This window comes from Oncorhynchus clarkii, chromosome 13 (assembly GCF_045791955.1).
Source record: "Oncorhynchus clarkii lewisi isolate Uvic-CL-2024 chromosome 13, UVic_Ocla_1.0, whole genome shotgun sequence".
In the NCBI taxonomy this organism is placed as follows: Eukaryota; Metazoa; Chordata; class Actinopteri; order Salmoniformes; family Salmonidae; genus Oncorhynchus; species Oncorhynchus clarkii.
This window is the reverse complement of record NC_092159.1, coordinates 53924824-53949823: the sequence shown is the minus strand read 5'-3', so window position 1 is coordinate 53949823 and position 25000 is coordinate 53924824. Positions and strand designations below refer to the sequence as shown.

The 25000-nt window shown below is 43.1% G+C and overlaps 1 protein-coding gene across 1 annotated transcript in view; it reads left to right on the top strand.

Annotated features, from left to right (window-relative positions):
• LOC139365086 (voltage-dependent P/Q-type calcium channel subunit alpha-1A-like) overlaps positions 1-25000 on the top strand; it is a 174695-nt gene that overhangs the window by 44095 nt on the left and 105600 nt on the right. The window contains exons 4-17 of the mRNA XM_071102459.1: positions 11818-11909; positions 12120-12272; positions 12639-12826; positions 15500-15603; positions 15812-15927; positions 17022-17066; positions 17896-17982; positions 18401-18607; positions 20642-20754; positions 20902-21014; positions 22899-23030; positions 23291-23363; positions 24039-24156; positions 24317-24384. Coding sequence (XP_070958560.1) covers positions 11818-11909; positions 12120-12272; positions 12639-12826; positions 15500-15603; positions 15812-15927; positions 17022-17066; positions 17896-17982; positions 18401-18607; positions 20642-20754; positions 20902-21014; positions 22899-23030; positions 23291-23363; positions 24039-24156; positions 24317-24384 — 1609 coding nt within the window. The remainder of the gene's footprint in view (positions 1-11817; positions 11910-12119; positions 12273-12638; positions 12827-15499; positions 15604-15811; positions 15928-17021; positions 17067-17895; positions 17983-18400; positions 18608-20641; positions 20755-20901; positions 21015-22898; positions 23031-23290; positions 23364-24038; positions 24157-24316; positions 24385-25000) is intronic.

The following is a 25000-nucleotide window of genomic DNA, read 5'->3' as shown; positions in this document are numbered from 1 at the left end:
AGAAAAAAATAAGAAAACACATTTGGTGTTCGCCAAAAGGCATGTGGGAGACTCCCCAAACATATGGAAGAAGGTACTCTGGTCAGATGAGACTAAAATTGTTTTTTTTTGCCATCAAGGAAAATGTCTGGCTCAAACCCAACACCTCTCATTACCCCGAGAATAGTGAAGCATGGTGGTGGCAGCATCATGCTATGGGGATGTTTTTCATCGGCAGGGACTGGGAAACTGGTCAGAATTGAAGGAATGATGGATGGCACTAAATACAGGGAAATTCTTGAGGGAAACCTGTTTCAGTCTTCCAGAGATTTGAGACTGGGACCGAGGTTCACCTTCCAGCAGGACAATGAGTCTAAGCATACTGCTAAAGCAACAAGAGAGTGGTTTAAGGGGAAACATTTAAATGTCTTGGAATGGCCTAGTCATAGCCCAGACCTCAATCCAATTGAGAATCTGTGGAATGACTTAAAGATTGCTGTACACCAGCGGAACCCATCCAACTTGAAGGATCTGGAGAAGTTTTGCCTTGAAAAAGGGGCAAAAAACCCAGTGGCTAGATGTGCCAAGCTTATAGAGACATACCCCAAGAGACTTGCAGCTGTAATTGCTGCAAAAGGTGACTCTGCAAAGTATTGACTTTGGGAGGGTGAATAGTTACACACGCTCAAGTTTTCAGTTTTTTTATTTGTTTCACAATAAAACATATTTTGCATCTTCAAAGTGGTAGGCATGTTGTGTAAATCAAATGATACAAACCCCCAAATCTATATTAATTCCAGGTTGTAAGGCAATACAATAGGAAAAATGCCAAGGGGGGTGAAAACTTTCGCAAGCCACTGTAACAGTTCTTCTGCTGACGTTGTTTCTAGAGGCAGTTTGAAACTCGGTAGTGAGTGTTTGCAACCAAAGAAAGATTATTTTTATGCTCTACGCCTTTCAGCACTCGGCGGTCCCGTTCTGTGAGCTTGTGTGGCCTACCACTTCGTGGCTGAGCCATTGTTGCTCCTAGACGTTTCCACTTCACAATAACAGCACTTACAGTTGACCGGGGTAGCTCTAGCAGGTCAGAAATATTATGAATTGACTTGTTGGAAAGGTGGCATCCTATGACGGTGCCACGTTGAAAGTCAATGAGTTCTTCAGCAAAGCCGTTCCACTGCCAATGTTTGTCTATGGAGATAGCATGGTTGTGTGCTCGATTTTATACACCTGTCAGCAACGGGTGGTGCTGAAATAGCCGAATCCACTACAGTTTTTCTCAATTGCTAAAACACAATTTCTGAAATCTTGCTCCATTTCCTGAAAACATTAAACACTACATCTCATATTCAAACACTATTTACATAACCTCTGACTCCTCTCACAAAATGAAACATTCGCCTCAAAACAGTTTTATCTGTGTTCAAAAATCAAGCACTGCTCTCAAATCATAAACAAAGTGATCAAAATGATATACACTCTCAAGCAGTCAGTAAACAATACACCAAAAAATAGAAACATGATTGGTCAGCGGGCCATTGTTGAAGTCCCTGGTCAACGAGGTGGCAATGTTACAATCTGTGCTGCAATCAGCAACCATGGTGTTCTACATCACCATGTTACACCCGGGCCATATAACACCCAGCACCTTCTAAGATTTATTGCCAATCTAAGAGATATTTTATTTGAGCAGCAGGGTCAAGAGCTAAATGAGAATCCCATTCCCACCTATGTGATAGTTTTGGACAATGTCAGTTTCCACTCTTCCTCTTGCTCTCTCTCTACCTCTCTTTCTCTCTCTCTCTCTCTCTCTCTCTCTCTCTCTCTTTGTGTCTCTTTCTCTCTATCTCAACCTTTTTCTCTGTCTCTCTGTGTCTATAAGTCTTTCTATCTCATTCTCTCTTTCTCTCTCTTTCTCTCTCTTTCTCTCTTTTTGTCTCTCTCTCTTTCATACATTTTTCTCACACGCATACACACACACACACACACACACACACACACACACACACACACACACACACACACACACACACACACACACACACACACACACACACACACACACACACACACACACACACAGATGTCACACACACACACACACACACTTCGCACTTATACACAGATGTCACACACACACACACTGCTCCCAGCTGTGGTCTCTATGGTTAGCTCCTTTTGAATGGCGATTTTTCTTTTAGAATTGTAGCTCTTTGAAGATGAAAAGCTACTGCCCTTTCTACCCACCTCTGCCCTGACACTTTGATACTACAATGACCAGGGGATGCATACATGCACACACAATACACATTTACACTTCAAACACATGCTCACTTTTCCTTCACACACCTATAAACCGTCTTCTTCTCAGCATATATACTGAGGCACATTGCCAAACAACACACTTAATACACATGCAGTATATGACTGTGAAGGAAGGAAGGAAGGAAGGAAGGAAGGAAGGAAGGAAGGAAGGAAGGAAGGAAGGAAGGAAGGAAGGAAGGAAGGAAGGAAGGAAGGAAGGAAGGATGGAGAGAATATGATAGGGTCATATATTTTCTCATCCCCATAAGAATTGTGAGTGTATCTGGTCCTAGATCTGTGGATAAGGCCATGTAACCGTGGTCTATGGTAGTGGCCATGTTTGAATACTTGTACTTGATTAGAATAGAACGTTTTATACGTGAAATTTCAGAATTGTAGTATGCTTTAAATGCCAGGATGTAATACTGATTTAGGCTTTTCATCAAGTAGAATTGGATGCACACTACTGAGGAAGAGACTGGGCTTTCCAGACCCAGTGTGATTGACAACAGCTGATAATTACGTAAGATGCCTTGCTGTACAAACTGAACGAATCAACGTAATTGAGCATTAGATGACACATTCTAAGGATGGATGACCTAGTACGTTGATATTTATTGCTCACTGCATTTGTTTTTACTAAACAATACGTTCTAAATAGTATGTAGCATGATATGTACACAACATGTAGGTTGTATATGCAAGTTAGATTTTGGACACGGCCATTGAGTTCTATCCGTAGTAGGACAGTGAGGAGCTGTCCATTGTAGAACAGTGTGGAGAACAGTGAGGAGCTGTCCATTGTAGAACAGTGTGGAGAACAGAGAGGAGCTGTCCATTGTAGAACAGTGTGGAGAACAGTGAGGAGCTGTCCATTGTAGAACAGTGAGGAGCTGTCCATTGTAGAACAGTGTGGAGAACAGTGAGGAGCTGTCCATTGTAGAACAGTGTGGAGAACAGAGAGGAGCTGTCCATTGTAGAACAGTGAGGAGAACAGAGAGGAGCTGTCCATTGTAGAACAGTGTGGAGAACAGAGAGGAGCTGTCCATTGTAGAACAGTGTGGAGCTGTCCATTGTAGAACAGTGAGGAGCTGTCCATTGTAGAACAGTGTGGAGAACAGTGAGGAGCTGTCCATTGTAGAACAGTGAGGAGAACAGAGAGGAGCTGTCCATTGTAGAACATTGTGGAGAACAGAGAGGAGATGTCCATTGTAGAACAGTGTGGAGAACAGTGAGGAGCTGTCCATTGTAGAACAGTGAGGCGCTGTCCATTGTAGAACAGTGTGGAGAACAGTGAGGAGCTGTCCATTGTAGAACAGTGTGGAGAACAGAGAGGAGCTGTCCATTGTAGAACATTGTGGAGAACAGAGAGGAGCTGTCCATTGTAGAACAGTGTGGAGAACAGTGAGGAGCTGTCCATTGTAGAACAGTGAGGAGCTGTCCATTGTAGAACAGTGTGGAGAACAGTGAGGAGCTGTCCATTGTAGAACAGTGTGGAGCTGTCCATTGTAGAACAGTGAGGAGCTGTCCATTGTAGAACAGTGTGGAGAACAGTGAGGAGCTGTCCATTGTAGAACAGTGTGGAGAACTGTGAGGAGCTGTCCATTGTAGAACAGTGTGGAGAACAGAGAGGAGCTGTCCATTGTAGAACAATGTGGAGAACTGTGAGGAGCTGTCCATTGTAGAACAGTGTGGAGAACAGAGAGGAGCTGTCCATTGTAGAACAGTGAGGAGAACAGAGAGGAGCTGTCCATTGTAGAACAGTGTGGAGAACAGAGAGGAGCTGTCCATTGTAGAACAGTGTGGAGCTGTCCATTGTAGAACAGTGAGGAGCTGTCCATTGTAGAACAGTGTGGAGAACAGTGAGGAACTGTCCATTGTAGAACAGTGAGGAGCTTTCCATTGTAGAACAGTGTGGAGAACAGTGAGGAGCTGCCCATTGTAGAACAGTGTGGAGAACAGTGAGGAACTGTCCATTGTAGAACAGTGAGGAGCTGTCCATTGTAGAACAGTGTGGAGAACAGTGAGGAGCTGTCCATTGTAGAACAGTGTGAAGAACTGTGAGGAGCTGTCCATTGTAGAACAGTGTGGAGCTGTCCATTGTAGAACAGTGAGGAGCTGTCCATTGTAGAACAGTGTGGAGAACAGTGTGGAGCTGTCCATTGTAGAACAGTGAGGAGCTGTCCATTGTAGAACAGTGTGTAGAACAGTGAGGAGCTGTCCATTGTAGAACAGTGAGGAGCTGTCCATTGTAGAACAGTGTGTAGAACAGTGAGGAGCTGTCCATTGTAGAACAGTGAGGAGCTGTCCATTGTAGAACAGTGTGTAGAACAGTGAGGAGCTGTCCATTGTAGAACTGTGTAGAACAGTGAGGAGCTGTCCATTGTAGAACAGTGTGGAGAACTGTGAGGAGCAGCCCATTGTAGAACAGTGTGGAGAACTGTGAGGAGCTGTCCATTGTAGAACAGTGTGGAGCTGTCCATTGTAGAACAGTGAGGAGCTGTCCATTGTAGAACAGTGTGGAGAACTGTGAGGAGCTGCCCATTGTAGAACAGTGTGGAGAACTGTGATGAGCTGCCCATTGTAGAACAGTGTGGAGAACTGTGAGGAGCTGCCCAAGGTAGAACAGTGTGGAGAACTGTGAGGAGCTGTCCATTGTAGAACAGTGTGGAGAACTGTGAGGGGCTGCCCACGGTAGAACAGTGTGGAGAACTGTGAGGGGCTGCCCACGGTAGAACAGTGTGGAGAACTGTGAGGGGCTGTCCATTGTAGAACAGTGTGGAGAACAGTGAGGAGCTGTCCATTGTAGAACAGTGTGGAGAACAGTGAGGAGCTGTCCATTGTAGAACAGTGTGGAGAACAGAGAGGAGCTGCCCATTGTAGAACAGTTTGGAGAACTGTGAGGGGCTGTCCATTGTAGAACAGTGTGGAGAACTGTGAGGGGCTGTCCATTGTAGAACAGTGTGGAGAACAGTGAGGAGCTGTCCATTGTAGAACAGTGTGGAGAACAGTGAGGAGCTGTCCATTGTAGAACAGTGTGGAGAACAGAGAGGAGCTGCCCATTGTAGAACAGTGAGGAGCTGTCCATTGTAGAACAGTGTGGAGAACAGAGAGGAGCTGTCCATTGTAGAACAGTGAGGAGCTGTCCATTGTAGAACAGTGTGGAGAACAGTGAGGAGCTGTCCATTGTAGAACAGTGTGGAGAACAGAGAGGAGCTGCCCATTGTAGAACAGTGAGGAGCTGTCCATTGTAGAACAGTGTGGAGAACAGAGAGGAGCTGTCCATTGTAGAACAGTGAGGAGCTGTCCATTGTAGAACAGTGTGGAGAACAGTGAGGAGCTGTCCATTGTAGAACAGTGTGGAGAACAGAGAGGAGCTGCCCATTGTAGAACAGTGAGGAGCTGTCCATTGTAGAACAGTGTGGAGAACAGAGAGGAGCTGTCCATTGTAGAACAGTGTGGAGAACATTGAAGAGCTCTTTTGGTTAAAAAAGGGTCATTGTCTCAGGTAAAGTCTTGCCTGGGTTGAACCTCTCTCTAAATTATATTTTAATGGCTCAAGCCTTGGTTCCAGACTGTCAAACTCAAGATTAGCTGGCCACTCTTTCCTCATACTGTGTGTGCGAAATTGTGCCTCTACAAGCCAGATTCTTACGACATTTACTTCTCAGACAGACTTGCTTAAAGCCTTGACGTTATGCTAACCTCTGACCTGTTGCGTGTATCTGTCAGATGATGTGACATACAGTATAAGAAAGATCAGAAAACTATTTTTATTTGAGCCTATCATATTCCCTGGAGTGGTTGAACAATGAGTTTTAATGACTCCAACCTAGTGTATGTAAACTTCCGACTTCAACTGTATGTATGTGTGTGTGTGTGTGTGTTTTCATGCGTGTGTGTTCATCAGGGTAGAAACTGAGGATTTTCATAGGTAGCTAGTTTGTGTGACCTAAATACTAGTGTGCATTCGTGCATATAAATGTATGTGCACTCAAATGGTTCCAAGCTGAAAGTGTATGTACGCGCAGCTTATAAATGTGTGCGTGTGTGTGCATGCTTGTGGTGGTGTGTGTGCTCGCTTGTATGTGTATTAATTACATGCATGTGTGTGTTTCACTATACAACTGAGGATATTAGAAGAAAAGAAAAAACATATCAATCAAGCTCCCCTTGGCCCGGTTACCACGGTGATGCAAAGATTCTAGCAAGGAGCAAGGTCCCTGTTGCCATGGAAACAGTTATGAATGAGAAGGGCCCCAGTAACCGTGGAAACGGTGTGAATGAGCCTTGTTGCTTTGATGATAAATGCTGTAAAGGTGGACAGACCTGGTGGGGTTGAGGAGCTGTTGGTGCAAGACTGCCATCTTCATCTTCTTCATCATCATCATCATCATTGTCTTCTTCTTGCACACACATGCACACACACACACATTAACACTCTTGACAGTTTCCTGTGAGGCAGATTGGCAAGTAACTCCCAGTAGATGTCTCTCCTGTCAGCACTGTTAATACTATCCCCTACATACACACGCGCAGACACACGCACAGACACACACACACACCTTTTCTCCCTCCACACACACACCTGCTTTGTCAGTGTGAATCCCTCACTTTAACCCCAATATCCCACCTTCAGCGCAGGACCTTCCAGGCTGTCAAACCAGCACCTCGTCCTTCCTTCCCTGTCTCCTTCCCTCATTCTCACTTCCCTTTACCTCCTCTTCTGGTAGGACAGTCTCTGTATCCCTGGCTGTCATCAGGGCTAGCGATTTCTAACTCCCATAGCATCCCTCTACGTATCTAGCACAGGAAGATAGCTTAATTGCCCTTGAGGGGATAAATATAGTTATATAGAATTGAAATCCCATAGCAAGTACTTGCCTTGTAGCACAGATAGTAACTCCCATAGTATTTACCTGTGTTTCTAGCACAGATAGCTAACTCCCATAGGATTTACCTGTGTTCCTAGCACAGATAGCTAACTCCCATAGTATTTACCTGTGTTCATAGCACAGATAGATAACTTCCATAGTATTTACCTGTATTCCTAGCACAGATAGATAACTTTAGAATGTATTTTATATTATTTAACCTTAATTCACCTAGGCAAGTCAGTTAAGAACAAATTCGTATTTACAATGACGGCCTACCCGGTTGTGATACAGCCTGGAATCAAACCAGGGTCTGTAGTGATGCCTCTAGCACTGAGATGCAGTGCCTTAGACCGTTGCGCCACTCGGGAGCAGATAGCTAACTCCCATAGGATTTACCTGCGCTCCTAGCGCAGATAGCTAACTCCAATAGGATTTACCTGCGTTCCTAGCGCAGATAGCTAACTCCAATAGTATTTACCTGCGTTCCTATCGCAGATAGCTAACTCCAATAGGATTTACCTGCGTTCCCAGCGCAGATAGCTAACTCCAATAGGATTTACCTGCGTTCCCAGCGCAGATAGCTAACTCCCATAGGATTTACCTGCGTTCCCAGCGCAGATAGCTAACTCCAGAACACAGTCAGTCACACCAGCCTCTCTGGTGAAGCTATTAAGCTAAACGTGTGTGTTAGTTGTTAAGCACAGAGATTCCTAAACTGGGCCATGTGGACTCACTGTTGTTCCTCAACCAGATACCCCACCAGGCCTCGGTGGGAAGGCTTTCAACGATGTGTCATTCAGATTGTATTACACTGACACATCATCATTCCCTAGTGTTTAGGTGTGCTGTCAGACTAACGGTGGGCCCCTGAGACTCTCCTGTGTTGTAGTGGTCCATGTGGAGGGGAGAGACACTTAATGAGTAGTGATGTGCAGTTTGCGAATGATTCATTCTTTTTGAATGACCCTTTTTAGAGTCATGTTTCATTTTTCTGAGTGACTTGTTTGTTTTACTTGTTTGTTTGACCTGTTGGCTGCAATGCAATGAGTCCTACAGCACCCGGCTCAGGAGCTCCAGAGACAAACAGCTGATCATGCTGCAGGCATTGTTTCAAACTGATAATATATTACATGGTGCAAGAATTAATGCAATTAATTGATTATTGAATGTTATGATGGACCCAGCTTCGTAGAACCAAAACTACAAAGCTGCTCAAAACAAACTCGAACTCGAGAATGAATCATTTGGGGAACTGCAGTTCGCAAACGACATTGTGCATATCACGGCAGTCAAGCAATGCATTCCACCAAGAGTCGAATGCACTGGTGCAACAGGATCAGCCAGTTAAACTGTGCCATGCAGCTCTTAGCAGAAGGACTATTGGAAAACGTTGATGATTCCCAGTCAGTCAGAGAGATAACTGGAAGTCAGACAACGTGAGAGAACATCCTCTCCTTCGCGCACAAACACTCCTCCTCACCAACACACACACTCCTTCACAGAAACACACACACACACACACATCTTTCTGTCCCTCACAGTTTTTCCTACACAATGTGTGTGTGTGTTTTGTGTGTGGGTGTGTGTGTGTACATGTTTGTGTGTGTGCATGTGTCTGTGTCTGTGCATGCGTGCATAAATGTTTGTGTGTGTGTGTGTATAGTGAGGTACAGATAGAGTCCTGATGAGTTGGCAGTGGCCATGGCTCTCAGACAGAGTTTATAAATAGGAGGAATAAAGATGGGTAACAAATGAGCCAGTCAACCACTCTCAATCATACAGCCTGTGCTATCTCTCTATCTCTCTCTCTCTCTCTCTCTCTCTCTCTCTCTCTCTCTTTCTCTCTTTCTTTCTCTCTCTCTCTCTGTCTTTTTCTTTCTCTGTGTCTCTCTCCCTCTCCCTCTCCCTCTCCCTCTCTCTCTCTCTCTCTCTCTCTCTCTCTCTCTCTCTCTCTCTCTCTCTCTCTCTCTCTCTCTCTCTCTCTCTCTCTCTCCCTCTCTCTCTCTCTCTCTCTCTCTCTCTCTCTCTCTCTCTCTCTCTCTCTCTCTCTCTCTCTCTCTCTCTAAAATAAATAAATGTCTTTCTCTCTTTCTCAATTCAATTCAATTCAAGGGTCTATATTGGCATGGGAAACATATGTTTACAATGCCAGAGCAAGTGAAGTAGATAATAAACAAAAGTTCCAGAAGAATAAATACATTTCAAATGTCATATTATATATACAGTGGGGAGAACAAGTATTTGATACACTGCCGATTTTGCAGGTTTTCCTACTTACAAAGCATGTAGAGGTTTTTAACTTTTATCATAGGTACACTTCAACTGTGAGAGACGGAATCTAAAATATACATCAGAAAAGCAGAACTTATGTATTTATATATCTATATATCTATATTTGGTATAGAAACCTTTGTTTGCAATTACAGAGATCATACGTTTCCTGTAGTTCTTGACCAGGTTTGCACACAATGCAGCAGGAATTTTGGCCTACTCCTCCAGACAGACCTTCTCCAGATCCTTCAGGTTTTGGGGCTGTCACTGGGCAATACGGACTTTCAGCTCCCTCCAAAGTTTTTCTATTGGGTTCAGGTCTGGAGACAGGCTAGGCCACTCCAGGACCTTGAGATGCTTCTTACGGAGCCACTCCTTAGTTGCCCTGGCTGTGTGCTTCCGGTCGTTGTCATGCTGGAAGACCCAGCCACGACCCATCTTCAATGCTCTTACTGAGGGAAGGAGGTTGTTGGCCCGGATCTCGCGATACATGGCCCCATCCATTCTCCCCTCAATACGGTGCAGTTGTCCTGTCCCCTTTGCAGAAAAGCATTCCCAAAGAATGATGTTTCCACCTCCATGCTTCACTGTTGGGATGGTGTTCTAGGGGTTGTATTCATCCTTTTTCCTCCAAACACGGTGAGTGGAGTTTAGACCAAAAAGCTCTATTTTTGTCTCATCAGACCACATGACCTTCTCCCATTACTCCTCTGGATCATCCAGATGGTCATTGGCAAACTTCAGACGGGCCTGGACTTGCGCTGGCTTGAGCAGGGGGACCTTGCGTGCGCTGCAGGATTTTAATCCATGACGGCGTAGTGTGTTACTAATGATTTTCTTTGAGACTGTGGTCCCAGCTCTCTTCAGGTCATTGACCAGGTCCTGCCGTGTAGTTCTGGGCTGATCCCTCACCTTCCTCATGATCATTGATGCCCCACGAGGTGAGATCTTGCATGGAGCCCCAGACCGAGGGTGATTGACCGTCATCTTGAACTTCTTCCATTTTCTAATAATTGCGCCAACAGTTGTTGCCTTCTCACCAAGCTGCTTGCCTATCGTCCTGTAGCCCATCCCAGCCTTGTGCAGGTCTACAATTTTATCCCAGATGTCTTTACACAGCTGTCTGGTCTTGGCCATTGTGGAGAGGTTGGAGTCTGTTTGATTGAGTGTGTGGACAGGTGTCTTTTATACAGGTAACGAGTTCAAACAGGTGCAGTTAATACAGGTAATGAATGAGTGGAGAACAGGAGGGCTTCTTAAAGAAAAACTAACAGGTCTGTGAGAGCCGGAATTCTTACTGGTTGGTAGGTGATCAACTACTTATTGCATGCAATAAAATGCATTTTTCTGGATTTTTGTTTTAGATTCCGTCTCTCACAGTTCAAGTGTACCTATGATAAAAATTACAGACCTCTACATGCTTTGTAAGTAGGAAAACCCGCAAAATCAGCAGTGTATCAAATACTTGTTCTCCCCACTGTATATACAGTGTTAAAAATGAGGTGCAAATAGTTAAAATACTAAAAGGAAAATAAATAAACATAAGTATATGTTGTATTTACAATGGTGTTTGTTCATCACTGGTTGCCCTTTTCTTGTGGCAACAGGTCACAAATCTTGCTTCTGTGATTGCACACTGTGGCATTTCACCCAATAGATATGGGGGTTTCTTAAAATTGGATTTGTTTTCAAGTTCTTTATGGGGCTGTTTAATCTGAGGGAAATATGTGCCTCTAATATGCTCATACATTTGATAGGAGGATAGGAAGTGCAGCTCAGTTTCCACCTCATTTTGTGGGCAGTGTGCACATAGGCTGTCTTCTCTTGAGTGCCAGGTCAGTCTTCAGCTGCATTTCTCAATAGCAAGGCTATGCTTACTGAGTCTGTACATAGATTTCCTTAATTTTGGGTCAGTGTGTGCTCTCTGTTTAGGGCCAAATAGCATTCTAGTTTGCTCTGTTTTTCTGTAAATTCTTTCCATTGTGTCAAGTAATTATCTTTTTGTTTTCTCATAATTTGGTTGCTCTTTCTCTCTTTCTCTCTCTCTCTCTCTCTCTCTCTCTCTCTCTCTCTCTCTCTCTCTCTATCGAATTCCCTGTTCCATCTCTTGAATGACTCGTGGCTCATTCATGCATTCATATTATTGACTTACTCATTCACTCGCTGAAAGTCTTCTTCTTATCCAAGTGATTAGTGTAAATGATTAATAGATGATGTCACTAAAACCCCCAGCAACTGACACACATTGATTGGCTGATTCTACAAATGTTCCTAAAAAATATTCAAATACTATAATTATTCCTTCTCTTTATTTTCCCTCTTCCCTCTGTCTCCCTCTCTCCCTCTCTCCACCTCCTCTCTCTCTCTGCTCCATCTCTCTCTGTAGGATTCTGTCTACAGTGGGATCGGACTTCGATTTGCGGACTCTGAGAGCGGTCCGTGTGCTGAGACCCCTCAAACTGGTGTCTGGGATACCCAGTAAGTCTTGGGACATATGGGGGTGTGGGACGGAGAGAGCGACTAGCTACACCCCTAATAGTCTTATTTCATCTGATACCATAAGAGGAGGGGGAGGAAAGTTCTGATTAAGATACATCATTTTTATAGGGATTGTGGGATGTAGGTCACAGTTTTTTTTGACTTTGTCTGTTGTTTCTGTTCTTAAACAATGTGCTCTGTCTCCCCCAGGCCTCCAGGTGGTCCTCAAGTCCATCATGAAGGCTATGATTCCACTGCTGCAGATCGGCCTGTTGCTATTCTTTGCCATCCTCATGTTCGCTATCATCGGCCTGGAGTTCTACATGGGCAAATTCCATACTACCTGCTTCGACATTCACACAGGTAAATCGGTCAGTCGATGGATTGGTCAGTCAGTCGGTCGGTCAGCCAGAAGGTCGGTGAGTCGGTTGGTTGGATGGTCAGACAGTGAGTCAGTTAGTCAGTCAGTCAGCATGCCAGTCAGTCTGCTAGTCAGTCTGCCAGTCAGAGAGTCAATCAGTTAGTTAGTCAGTATGACAGTCAGCCAAAATGTCAGTCAGTCAGTCTGCCAGTCATTCTACCAGTTAGTCAGTCAGCCAGTCAGTCGCCAGTCAGTCAATCAGTATGCCAGTTAAATCAGTGACAAAAAGACTGTCAATTCAAAATGAATCAAAGAAGATCTAGCTCTTAAATAACATGTTGATCCCCAAACTGTCTGTACCCCTGTAGATGAGATTCGTGAGGAAGTTCCGTGTGGGACCGAAGCCCCGTCGAGACTATGTCCAAACGGGACCACGTGTCGAAAGTATTGGCTGGGGCCTAACTACGGCATCACCCAGTTTGACAACATCCTGTTTGCCGTGCTAACAGTCTTCCAATGTATTACCATGGAGGGATGGACTGACCTGCTCTACTATGTGAGTTACGGTACTTCACATCACAGTGGTTCTGTATTAGAGGTATTATGGTATTTAATTGATGGTTAAAGAGCTGGACTATTATGTGAGTTGCTGTAGAGTTGGTTTAGGGTTTAAGATCGGGTTTGGTTTTGGGTTTAAAATCAGGAGTTTGGGTTTGGTTTTAGGTTTAGGTTTGGCTTGAGATCAGGTTTGGTTTTGTGTTTGTGTTTGGGATTGGATTCAGGATTGGTTTGGGGTTTGAGATCGGGTTCAGGTTTAGTCTTCGGTTTGGGTTTGAAATTGGGTTCAGTTTTCGTTTTGGGATTCGGTTAGAATTCAAATCAAATCAAATGAAATGTATTTATATAGCCCTTCGTACATCAGCGGATATCTCAAAGTGCTGTACAGAAACCCAGCCTAAAACCCCAAACAGCAAGCAATGCAGGTGTAGAAGCACGGTGTCTAGAAAAAACTCCCTAGAAAGGCCAAAACCTAGGAAGAAACCTAGAGAGGAACCAGGCTATGTGGGGTGGCCAGTCCTCTTCTGGCTGTGCCGGGTGGAGATTATAACAGAACATGGCCAAGATGTTCAAATGTTCATAAATGACCAGCATGGTCAAATAATAATAATCACAGGCAGAACAGTTGAAACTGGAGGTGGACTGGGGACAGCAAGGAGTCATCATGTCAGGTAGTCCTGAGGCATGGTCCTAGGGCTCAGGTCCTCCGAGAGAGAGAAAGAAAGAGAGAAAGAGAGAATTAGAGAGAGCATACTTAAATTCACACAGGACACAGGATAGGACAGGATAAGTACTCCAGATATAAAAAACTGACCCTAGCCCCCCGACACATAAACTACTGCAGCATAAATACTGGAGGCTGAGACAGGAGGGGTCAGGAGACACTGTGGCCCCATCTGATGACACCCCCGGACAGGGCCAAACAGGAAGGATATAACCCCACCCACTTTGCCAAAGCACAGCCCCCACACCACTAGAGGGATATCTTCAACCACCAATTTACCATCCTGAGACAAGGCCGAGTATAGCCCACAAAGATCTCCGCCTTGGCACAACCCAAGGGGGGTCGCCAACCCAGACAGGAAGATCACATCAGTGACTCAACTCACTCAAGTGACGCACCCCTCCCAGGGACGGTATGAAAGAGCACCAGTAAGCCAGTGACTCAGCCCCTGTAATAGGGTTAGAGGCAGAGAATCCCAGTGGAAAGAGGGGAACCGGCCAGGCAGAGACAGCAAGGGCGGTTCGTTGCTCCAGAGCCTTTCCGTTCACCTTCCCACTCCTGGGCCAGACTACACTCAATCATATGACCCACTGAAGAGATGAGTCTTCCGTAAAGACTTAAAGGTTGAGACCGAGTTTGCGTCTCTCACATGGGTAGGCAGACCATTCACTAAAAATGGAGCTCTATAGGAGAAAGCCCTGCCTCCAGCTGTTTGCTTAGAAATTCTAGGGACAATTAGGAATCTAGAATTGAGGCAGAATAAGCTGGTCCTAAATCTGTGGGGCAACTACAACCTGGATAATAGATTTCTATGGTATTTACTAGTAAATTGCATTGTAAATACCCACCAATTCATATAATACATGTTTCACTGCTATACAAATATTCCCATAGCATTTACTCACTTACTGTATTGTGTGCCCATACCTAAGACACAGTGAATAGTGCCCTGCTGCCAGTGGCAATGGTTGCTATGGTGACGAAGAGGTGGATGAGGGTAGTGGGGGAATGTGAGTGTAGTCCCATCCACAGCAGTCTATATGGGCCCATATTCAATATTCCCCCTTCCCTCTCTTCCCCCTCTTCCCCCTCTTCCCCCTCTTCCCCCTCTTCTCTTTCTCACACATCTCTCTTTCCTCGCTCTCTCTGCTTCCTTAATCTGTCTCTCCATCTCCATTCCTCTTCGCATCTTCCTACTCCCCCCACCTCACCACACCCAATTACTCACTCTCTCTCCCCCCCCCCGTCAGCCTCCCCCTTTCTCCCTTTCTCTTCACCCCCTCCCCTTTCCCCCACCGCTTCCCTTCTTCTCTCTCCTCCATCAGTCTCACTCGGTGGTGGTGCTGCTCTATATTTAACAGGGCTGTTCAGTCAGAGTTATTCTTGCAGCTGCTGAGGAAGAAAGTGCTGAAAGTTTAATGGATAAAAAAGCTGCAGTACATTCAGTACAGCACACAGCAACAGCAATCACGCCCACAGACAGGAGGGAGGGAGGGAGGGAGGGAGGGAGGGAGGGAGGGAGGGAGGGAGGGAGGGAGGGAGGGAGGGAGGGAGGGCATTACATTCTGTGATGGACTCTGTTTAGGGGGAAAAACAGCAAGATGGGGAGGGATGAGAGAGGGAGAGAAAGGGTGAGGGAAAAAGAGAGAGGAAGAGTGTTACATTCTGTGCAGCTGAACTGTTTAAATGGCAGATACTCTGGACAGTATACTGTATAAAACGATGTCCTAATCATCCCCGTATTGTGGTGACCCCGTCCCAGTTCATGAAAAGGTCAAAAAATGGTCTGCTATTTTTTGGCTTTATAAAATCTACATCTCAGTGTAACCTCTCTAGTCAAACAAAGGAAAGATGAATTACTAGATCAAAAGATGTGTGTGTGCGTGTGTGTGTGTGTGTGTGTGTGTGTGTGTGTGTGTGTGTGTGTGTGTGTGTGTGTGTTTGCAGAGCAATGATGCCTCAGGGAGCGCGTGGAACTGGATGTACTTCATTCCCCTCATCATCATCGGCTCTTTCTTCATGTTGAACCTGGTCCTGGGTGTACTGTCTGGGTAAGTGTGTGCGTGTGTGTGCACGCATGTGTGTGTGTGGGAGAGTGTGTGTGTGGGCGCACGTGCATGTGTGTGTGGGGCATGTGTGTGTGTGTTTCGTGTGCGTGTGTGTGTGTATACAATATGTCTGTGTATATGTCATTGTATACATCTATATGTGTGTTTCATTTGATATGTGTGTGTTGATATGTGTGTGTGTCTACCACAGGGAGTTTGCCAAAGAGAGAGAGCGAGTGGAGAACAGGAGTGAGTTTCTAAAGCTGAGGAGACAGCAGCAGATAGAGAGAGAGCTCAATGGATACCTGGAATGGATTTGTAAAGCAGGTACATTATCATCATATAGAACTACACACAAAACATACATGGAACCCTATGTTACATATTTATGTTATATATGTTACATATTTATGTTATATATGTTACATATTTATGTTATGTATGTTATATGTTTATGTTATTTAAGTTAAATATGTTACATATTTATGTTATGTACGTTATATATTTATGTTATATATGTTACATATTTATGTTATGTATGTTATATATTTATGTTATATATGTTACATATTTCTGTTATATATGTTATATATTTATGTTATATATGTTACATATTTATGTTATGTACGTTATATATTTATGTTATATATGTTACATATTTATGTTATGTATGTTATATGTTTATGTTATTTAAGTTATATATGTTACATATTGATATAATATATCTTATATATCTTATATATGTTCTATATTTATTTTATATATTTATTTTATATATTTATGTTATATATATGTTATAGATTTATGTTATATATGTTATAGATTTATGTTATATATGTTACATATTGATAGAATATATCTTATATATCTTATATATGTTCTATATTTATTTTATATATTTATTTTACATATTTATGTTATATATGTTATAGATTTATGTTATATATGTTACATAATCATGTTATATATGTTATAGATTTATGTTATATATGTTACATAATCATGTTATATATGTTATATATTTATGTTATATATTTTTGTTATGTACGTTACATATTTATGTTTTTTATGTTATATAGTTATGTTGTATGTATTATGTTGTATGTATTTATGTAATGTTATATATGTTATATATTTATGTTATATATGTATGTAATTCATGTTATATTTATGGTATATATGTTACATATTTATGTTAGTTATGTTATATATTTATGTTATATATGATATGTATTTATGTAATGTTATATATGTTATATATTTATGTTATATATGTTATATATTTATGTTATATATGTTATATATTTATGTTATATATATTATATATTTATGTTATATATGTTATACATTTATATTATATATGTTACATATTGCCATATACATTCCCATGTTATTGTTTACTTCACTTTTCCTTCCTATAGAAGAAGTGATCTTAGCAGACGATGAAGACCCTGATGCCTTTGACGGTATTTTCCCAAGTGTGTGTGTGTGTGTGTAGTGACTTAGATATGATGTTAGAATGTATATAGAGACGGACAATGAGAAAATATAACATTTTGTAAATGTAGCATTATTGTTAGTGTAAATGTATCATCTTTACTAGTACACATGTAGCATATTTTCTAGTGTAAATGTAGCATTTTTAATAGTGTAAATGTCACATCTTTCCTAGTGTAAATGTAGCATTTTTGCTAGAGTAAATGTAGAATATTTACTAGTGTAACCGGAACATATTTTCTAGTGTAAATGTAGCATTTTTGCTAGTGTAAATGTAGAATATTTACTAGTGTAACCAGAGCATCTTTGCTAGTGTAAATGTAGCATCTTTGCTAGTGTACATGTATAATATTTTATTGTGTAAATGTCGCATCTTTCCTATTGTAAATGTTGCAGCTTTGCTAGTGTAAATGTATCATATTTACTAGTGTATAGGTATCATCTTTCCTATTGTAAATGTTGCAGCTTTGCTAGTGTAAATGTATCATATTTACTAGTGTATAGGTATCATCTTTACTAGTCTAAATGTATCATCTTTCCTAGTGTAAATGTAGCATCTTTGCTCGTGTAAATGTAGCATATTTGCTAGTGTGAATGTAGCATCTTTCCTATTGTAAATGTTGCAACTTTGCTAGTGTAAATGTAGCATATTTTCTAGTGTAAGTGTAGCATCTTTGTTAGTGTAAATGTAGCATCTTTACTAGTGTAAATGTAGCATCTTTGCTTCTGTGCCAGTGTTTGTTTGCGTGTTCTATAGTGAGCAGTTGTTCGTCACTGTGTTCTATTATTCCCATTCAGGCACCCGCAGGAGACCCACCATAAAAAACCACAAGAACAAAACAGATCTCCTTAACCCAGAGGATGGGAATGGAGACCTGGCACTGGGTAAGAAACACCACACACACGCACACGCACACACAAGATGTTACATGCTAACCAAATGTGTTTTTTCTCTCCACTCTTGTCCCCATCCCCCTCTCCTTTTCCCACTCTTTTCCTCTCCTCCATCCCCTCTCCTCTTCCCATTCTTCTCCTCTCCTCCATCCCCCTGTCCTCATCCCACTCTTATCCTCTCCTCCTTCCCCCTCTCTTCTTCCTACTCTTCTCCTCTCCTCCATCCCCCTCTCCTCTTCCCACTCTTCTCCTCTCATCCATCCCCCTCTCCTCTTCCCACTCTTCTCCTCTCATCCATCCCCCTCTCCTTTTCCCACTCTTCTCCTCTCCTCCATCTCCTCTCCTCTTCCCACTCTTCTCCTCTCCACTATCCCCCTCTCCTTTTCCCATTCTTCTCCTCTCCTCCCAGGTTCTCCCTTTGCGCGGGCCAGTCTGAAGAGTTCAAAGCTGGAGGGCTCTAACTTCCATAAGAGGGAGCGTCGTCTGCGTTTCTTCATCCGACGCATTGTGAAGACCCAGTATTTCTACTGGAGTGTACTGTGTCTGGTGGGACTTAACACCATGTGTGTGGCTGTAGTACACTATGACCAGCCTGAACCACTCTCAGACTTCCTCTGTGAGTAGACATACAGGGAGGGAGGTACGGAGGGAAGGAGGGAGGTATGGAGGGTGGGAGGGAGGGGGGTGGTATGGAGGGTGGGAGGGAGGTACGGAGAGAAGGAGGGGGGTACGGAGAGAAGGAGGGAGGTACGGAGAGAAGGAGGGAGGTATGGAGGGTGGGAGGGAGGTATGAAGGGTGGGAGGGAGGGGGGTGGTATGGAGGGTGGGAGGGAAGGGGGAGGTATGGAGGGAGGGAGAGATAGAGGGTGGGAGGGAGGGATAGAGGGTGGGGGAGAGGCTTGAAGGATGGATGGAAATTCTAGATACTTTTCCTTATTTCTCTCTCTACCTCTCTGTCACGTTGACTTAAATGAGATTCTGTCACGTTGGCTTAAAGGAGATTCGGTAATAAGGTTTTTTATTAAGCCCCAAATTATGGCGTGCCGTGTAAAGGCACGGGGACGAAGACCAAACAAACACGGAATAAAAACACAGGGTAGAAACCCAAACAAAAGAGTGAGGAGTAACTCAAATAAATAACACACGCGCACAATGATTAACACACTGGACACGACCCGTAATCATCTGCGCAATCCACAATGGCATGAAGGCCAAAACACACAGCACAGGTACTCACACGCACCAACGGACATAGTAACAATAATCGACAGCTCAATGGAAACCAAAGGGAACACTTATACAAGTACTAATCAGTGGGAATAGGGGACAGGTTTATTATTATTTTTATTTCACCTTTATTTAACCAGGTAGACTAGTTGAGAACAAGTTCTCATTTACAACTGCGACCTGGCCAAGATAAAACATAGCAGTGTGAACAGACAACAACACAGAGTTACACATGGAGTAAACAATTAACAAGTCAATAACACAGTAGAAAAAAAGAAAAAAAAAGTCTATATACATTGTGTGCAAAAGGCATGAGGAGGTAGGCAAATAATTACAATTTAGCAGATTAACACTGGAGTGATAAATGATCAGATGGTCATGTGCAGGTAGAGATACTGGTGTGCAAAAGAGCAGAAAAGTAAATAAATATAAACAGTATGGGGATGAGGTAGGTAAATTGGGTGGGCTATTTACCAATGGACTATGTACAGCTGCAGCGATCGGTTAGCTGCTCAGATAGCAGATGTTTAAAGTTGGTGAGGGAGATAAAAGTCTCCAACTTCAGCAATTTTTGCAATTCGTTCCAGTCACAGGCAGCAGAGAACTGGAAGGAAAGGCGGCCAAATGAGGTGTTGGCTTTAGGGATGATCAGTGAGATACACCTGCTGTAGCGCGTGCTACGGGTGGGTGTTGCCATCGTGACCAGTGAACTAAGATAAGGCGGAGCTTTACCTAGCATGGACTTGTAGATGACCTGGAGCCAGTGGGTCTGGCGACGAATATGTAGTGAGGACTAGCCGACTAGAGCATACAGTTCGCAGTGGTGGGTGGTATAAGGTGCTTTAGTAACAAAACGGATGGCACTGCGATAAACTGCATCCAGTTTGCTGAGTAGAGTATTGGAAGCTATTTTGTAGATGACATCGCCGAAGTCGAGGATCGGTAGGATAGTGAGTTTTACTAGGGTAAGTTTGGCGGCGTGAGTGAAGGAGGCTTTGTTGAGGAATAGAAAGCCAACTCTAGATTTGATTTTAGATTGGAGATGTTTGATATGAGTCTGGAAGGAGAGTTTACAGTCTAGCCAGACACCTAGGTACTTATAGATGTCCACATATTCTAGGTCGGAACCATCCAGGGTGGTAATGCTAGTCGGGCGTGCGGGTGCAGGCAGCGAACGGTTGAAAAGCATACATTTGGTTTTACTAGCGTTTAAGAGCAGTTGGAGGTGTGCGTAATGAAAGTTCCGGAGGGATCGTGCCAGTCTTTCTGCCTCTCTGATTGCTTCTTACAGTGAATTGTTCAATGCCCCTCTTTATTCCTTTTCTTTCGATATCATCCTCCTGCATTTTCCTGCTTGCTCATTCATGTCTGATCTTTCCCGCTCTCTCTCACCCTGTTCCCTCTCTCTTTTCACCTCTTCCAGACTTTGCAGAGTTCGTCTTCTTGAGTATCTTCATGTCTGAGATGGGTATAAAGATTTATGGACTGGGGTCACAGCCTTACTTTCACTCCTCCTTTAACTGCTTTGACTGCATTGTGAGTGGTGGAACATGTCTACTCTAGGGTACACACACACACACACACACACACACCAATACAGTAAACACACACACTCACCTATCCTTTTTGACCGCATGTTTTGGATAACATCACTAATCGTGTATGTGTGTGTGTGTGTGGCAGGTAATATGTGGCAGCATATTCGAGGTGCTGTGGGGTTTTATCCAGCCTGGGACATCCTTTGGTATCAGTGTATTACGAGCTCTAAGGTTACTGAGAATCTTCAAAGTCACCAAGTAAGTCTCTACTGACTTTGAGTCAACCTCTGTATCGGATATCTTATCAATCTGTTTGTCAGCATGTCTCATTAACAAACGACCATGAAAGGCAATTAGACATTTATAGGCTTTTCTAAACTCTCTCTCACAAGCTCTTGCTCCTCTCTCCAACACTCTCTCCCCAACTCTCTCAGTTCTATTCAAGGGTCATTATTAGCATGGGAAGAAACATATGTTTACAATGCCAAAGCAATTGAAATAAATAATAAAAAGTGAAAAGTAAATATTACACTCACACAAGTTCCAAAACAATAAAGACATTTAAAATGTCATATAATGTCTATATACAGTGTTGTAACGATGTGCAAATAGATAACCTATCTAGGACACAGGTTCCGCTAACGGAACCCCCCCCCCCCAACAATTCCGCTGAAAAGGCAGCGCGGGAAAAAAATCAAATAAATGAAATATTTAACTGTCACACATTAACAAGTCCAATACAGCAAATGAAAGATAAACATCTTGTCAATCTACCCATTGTGTCCAATTTGTAAAATGTTTCACAGCGAAAATGCAACATATATTTATGGTAGATCACCACCATATCCAAAAAAAACACAGTCATTTTTCCCAGCCAAAGAATTAGAGATAAAATTTATCACTAACCTTTGATAATCTTCATCAGATGACACTCATATGACATCATGTTACACAATACATTTATGTTTTGTTCGATAATATGCATATTTATATCCACAAATCTCGGTTTACATTGGTGCCATGTTCAGAAATGCCTCCAAAATATCCGTCAGATAACAGAAATACTCATCATAAACTTTGACGAAAGATACATGTTCTACATATAATTAAAGATACACTGGTTCTTAATGCAACCGCTGTGTCAGATTTAAACGAAAAAAGCATACCTTGCAATAGTCTGAGACGGCGCTCAGACGTAAATATATTTCTCCGCCATGTTGGAGTCAACAGAAATACGAAATTACATCATAAATATTCCCTTACCTTTGATGATATTTCATCAGAATGCAGTGCAAGGAATCCTAGTTCCACAATAAATCGTTGTTTTGTTCCATAATGTCCATTACTAGTGTCCAATTAGCTACTTTTGCTAGCACGTTTAGTTCACATGTCCAAAAGCTGGCGCTGGTCCAGGCGAACTTGGACGAAAACTTCAAAAAGTTCTATTCCAGGTCGAATAAACTGGTCAAACTAAGTAGAGAATCAATCTTTAGGATGGTATTATCATATATACCCAATAACATTCCAACCGGAGCATTCGTTTTGTCTACAAAGTAATGGAACGCAAGGCGATATAATGACTAATGCGCGTAACCAGGAACTGGCATTCTGCCAGACCAGTGACTCAAATAGCTGCCATCCAGTCCCACATCCCACTAGAGGCTTCATTCCACATTCTACTGACTGTTGACATCTAGTGGAAGGCGTAGGAAGTGCGAACAGATCCATATCTTATTTGAATGTGAATAGGCGATGAGTTGAAAATCAACCAGCCCCAGAATTTCCACTTCCTGTTTGGAAGTTTGCCTGCCATATGAGTTCTGTTATACTCACAGACATAATTCAAACAGTTTTAGAAACTTCCGAGTATTTTCTATCCAATAGTAATAATAATATGCATATATTAGCATAGTAGGAGGCAGTTCACTATGGGCACGCAATTCATCCAAAGTGAAAATGCTGCCCCCTATCCCTAAAAGGTTTTAACGTACAAAATTGAAAATGTATGGGTTGTATTTACAATGGTGTTTGTTCTTCACTGGTTGCCCTTTTCTTGTGGCAACAGGTCACAAATCTTGCTGCTGTGATTTCTCTCCCGTGCCCCTCCCTCTCTCTCTCTACTACTCTCTCTCTCTCTGTCAGGTACTGGGCGTCTTTGAGGAACCTGGTTGTATCTCTGCTCAACTCCATGAAATCCATTATAAGCCTGCTCTTCCTCCTCTTCCTCTTTATCGTCGTCTTCGCTCTGTTGGGCATGCAACTCTTCGGAGGACAGTCAGTACCTCCTCTTCTTTCCCCCTCTTTTCTTGCCCCTTTCATCCTTCCTCCCCCGTTCTCCCCCTTCCTCCCCCTTCCTCGCCTTCCCCTGTCATTCTTTATCTTCAGTGTCTGACTGTTTGGTGACATCTTTAATCTCTCTCTCTCTCTCTCTCTCTCTCTCTCTCTCTCTCTCTCTCTCTCGCTATCTTTCTCTCGCTCTCTCTTTCTCGCTCTCTCTTTCCCTCTTCCTCAATTTCTCTCTGTTTATCCTCTAGGTTTAATTTTGAATCTGGCACTCCCCCAACCAACTTTGATACTTTCCCTGCAGCAATAATGACTGTGTTCCAGGTGAGTGGATAAAGACGGGAGGGGGGAGTGGAGAGGGGAGAGAAAGGAAAGAGATAATGGAATGAGAAAAGAGGGCAGAAGAAGAGTGGGAGTGGTAGCACATTAGAAATGGGGGATAGGAGAGAAAGAAAGAGGATAGATGAGTGTAAAGGCAGGGAAAGGTGAGAGTGTAAGCAGTCCCAAGATAAGCAGTCCTAACGTGTGCAAAGCGTTTGTTTATAAGTGTGTGTGTGTGTGTGTGTATAAGAGTGTGTGTATTAGAGTGTGTGTGCTTAAGTGTGTGTGTTTAAGAGTGTGTGTGTGTGTATAAGATTGTATGTGTGCATAAGAGTGTATGTGTACAGTAGTACGAGTGTATGAGTGTCTGTGTGTGTACAGATGCAGGTTCTTAATTTTATCACTCTTTTGTTCCTGAGATATGTCCCGCTCCGCAGAAAATGCAAACTTGTAGTGTATTCAAGGTATTAAAATGCTTCTAAAGTTTGTAATTTGAAGATCCTACATGTTTATTAGGAGTGTGTTCTCCCCCAGATCCTACATGTTTATTAGGAGTGTGTTCTCCCCCAGATCCTACATGTTTATTAGGAGTGTGTTCTCCCCCAGATCCTACATGTTTATTAGGAGTGTGTTCTCCCCCAGATCCTACATGTTTATTAGGAGTGTGTTCTCCCCCAGATCCTGACCGGAGAAGACTGGAACATGGTCATGTATGATGGAATAGAATCTCAGGGAGGAGTCAACAACGGGATGGTCTTCTCAGTCTTCTTCATCGTGCTCACACTTTTCGGCAACTGTATCCTTACACACGCACACACACACACACACACACACACACACACACACACACACACACACACACACACACACACACACACACACACACACACACACACACACACACACACACACACACACACACAGTGTAGTTTCTGTCTTCAACCCTTTGCTCTCAGACACTCTGTTGAATGTGTTTTTGGCCATTGCTGTGGACAATCTGGCCAACGCACAAGAACTCACTAAGGTACAGTACTTTGTACAGTACTTTGTACACTGACCGAGCCACGCCTACTGGGGTCAAATAGAATAACCCTTCAGTTCAGGAAATGACCTCTCACCCTGTCAGCTCTAGCTCCCCATTAAAAATGATCTGTATATTGACAGATATTGGACTGAATGCTCTAACAATGGGAATAAATGTCGGTGAAGACGGAAGGCAGGCGGGTAAGGCGGGAACAGGCGGGAACATTCTAGCCAATGAGAGGGCAGATAAGAATGTTAACAACAGGCATGCCACGTGCGTCCACTTATATCAGTAATAACCTAAACATTCGATCAAATAAGCCTCACTTTGCCAATTAGTAATTACATTTAATATTGACCAAATTCAAAGTTCTCTCATTGTCGCCATACAAAAAAATCCCCACTTGGTCTGCATCACGCTATATTCTCGCGTGGCCTGATTTTGGGGCTAGAGTCAGCCCTCTTCACTTCACCTCTTCTTCTGTATCTCCATGTATCTGTATCTGTCAACGCCCCTCTTTCTCCTATCTATAACCATATCTATAAAGGTCATTGCTCTCTTCTCTCACTCTGTCTACCATCTGTATCAACCTCCTCTATCTCTGCTTTTTATCCCC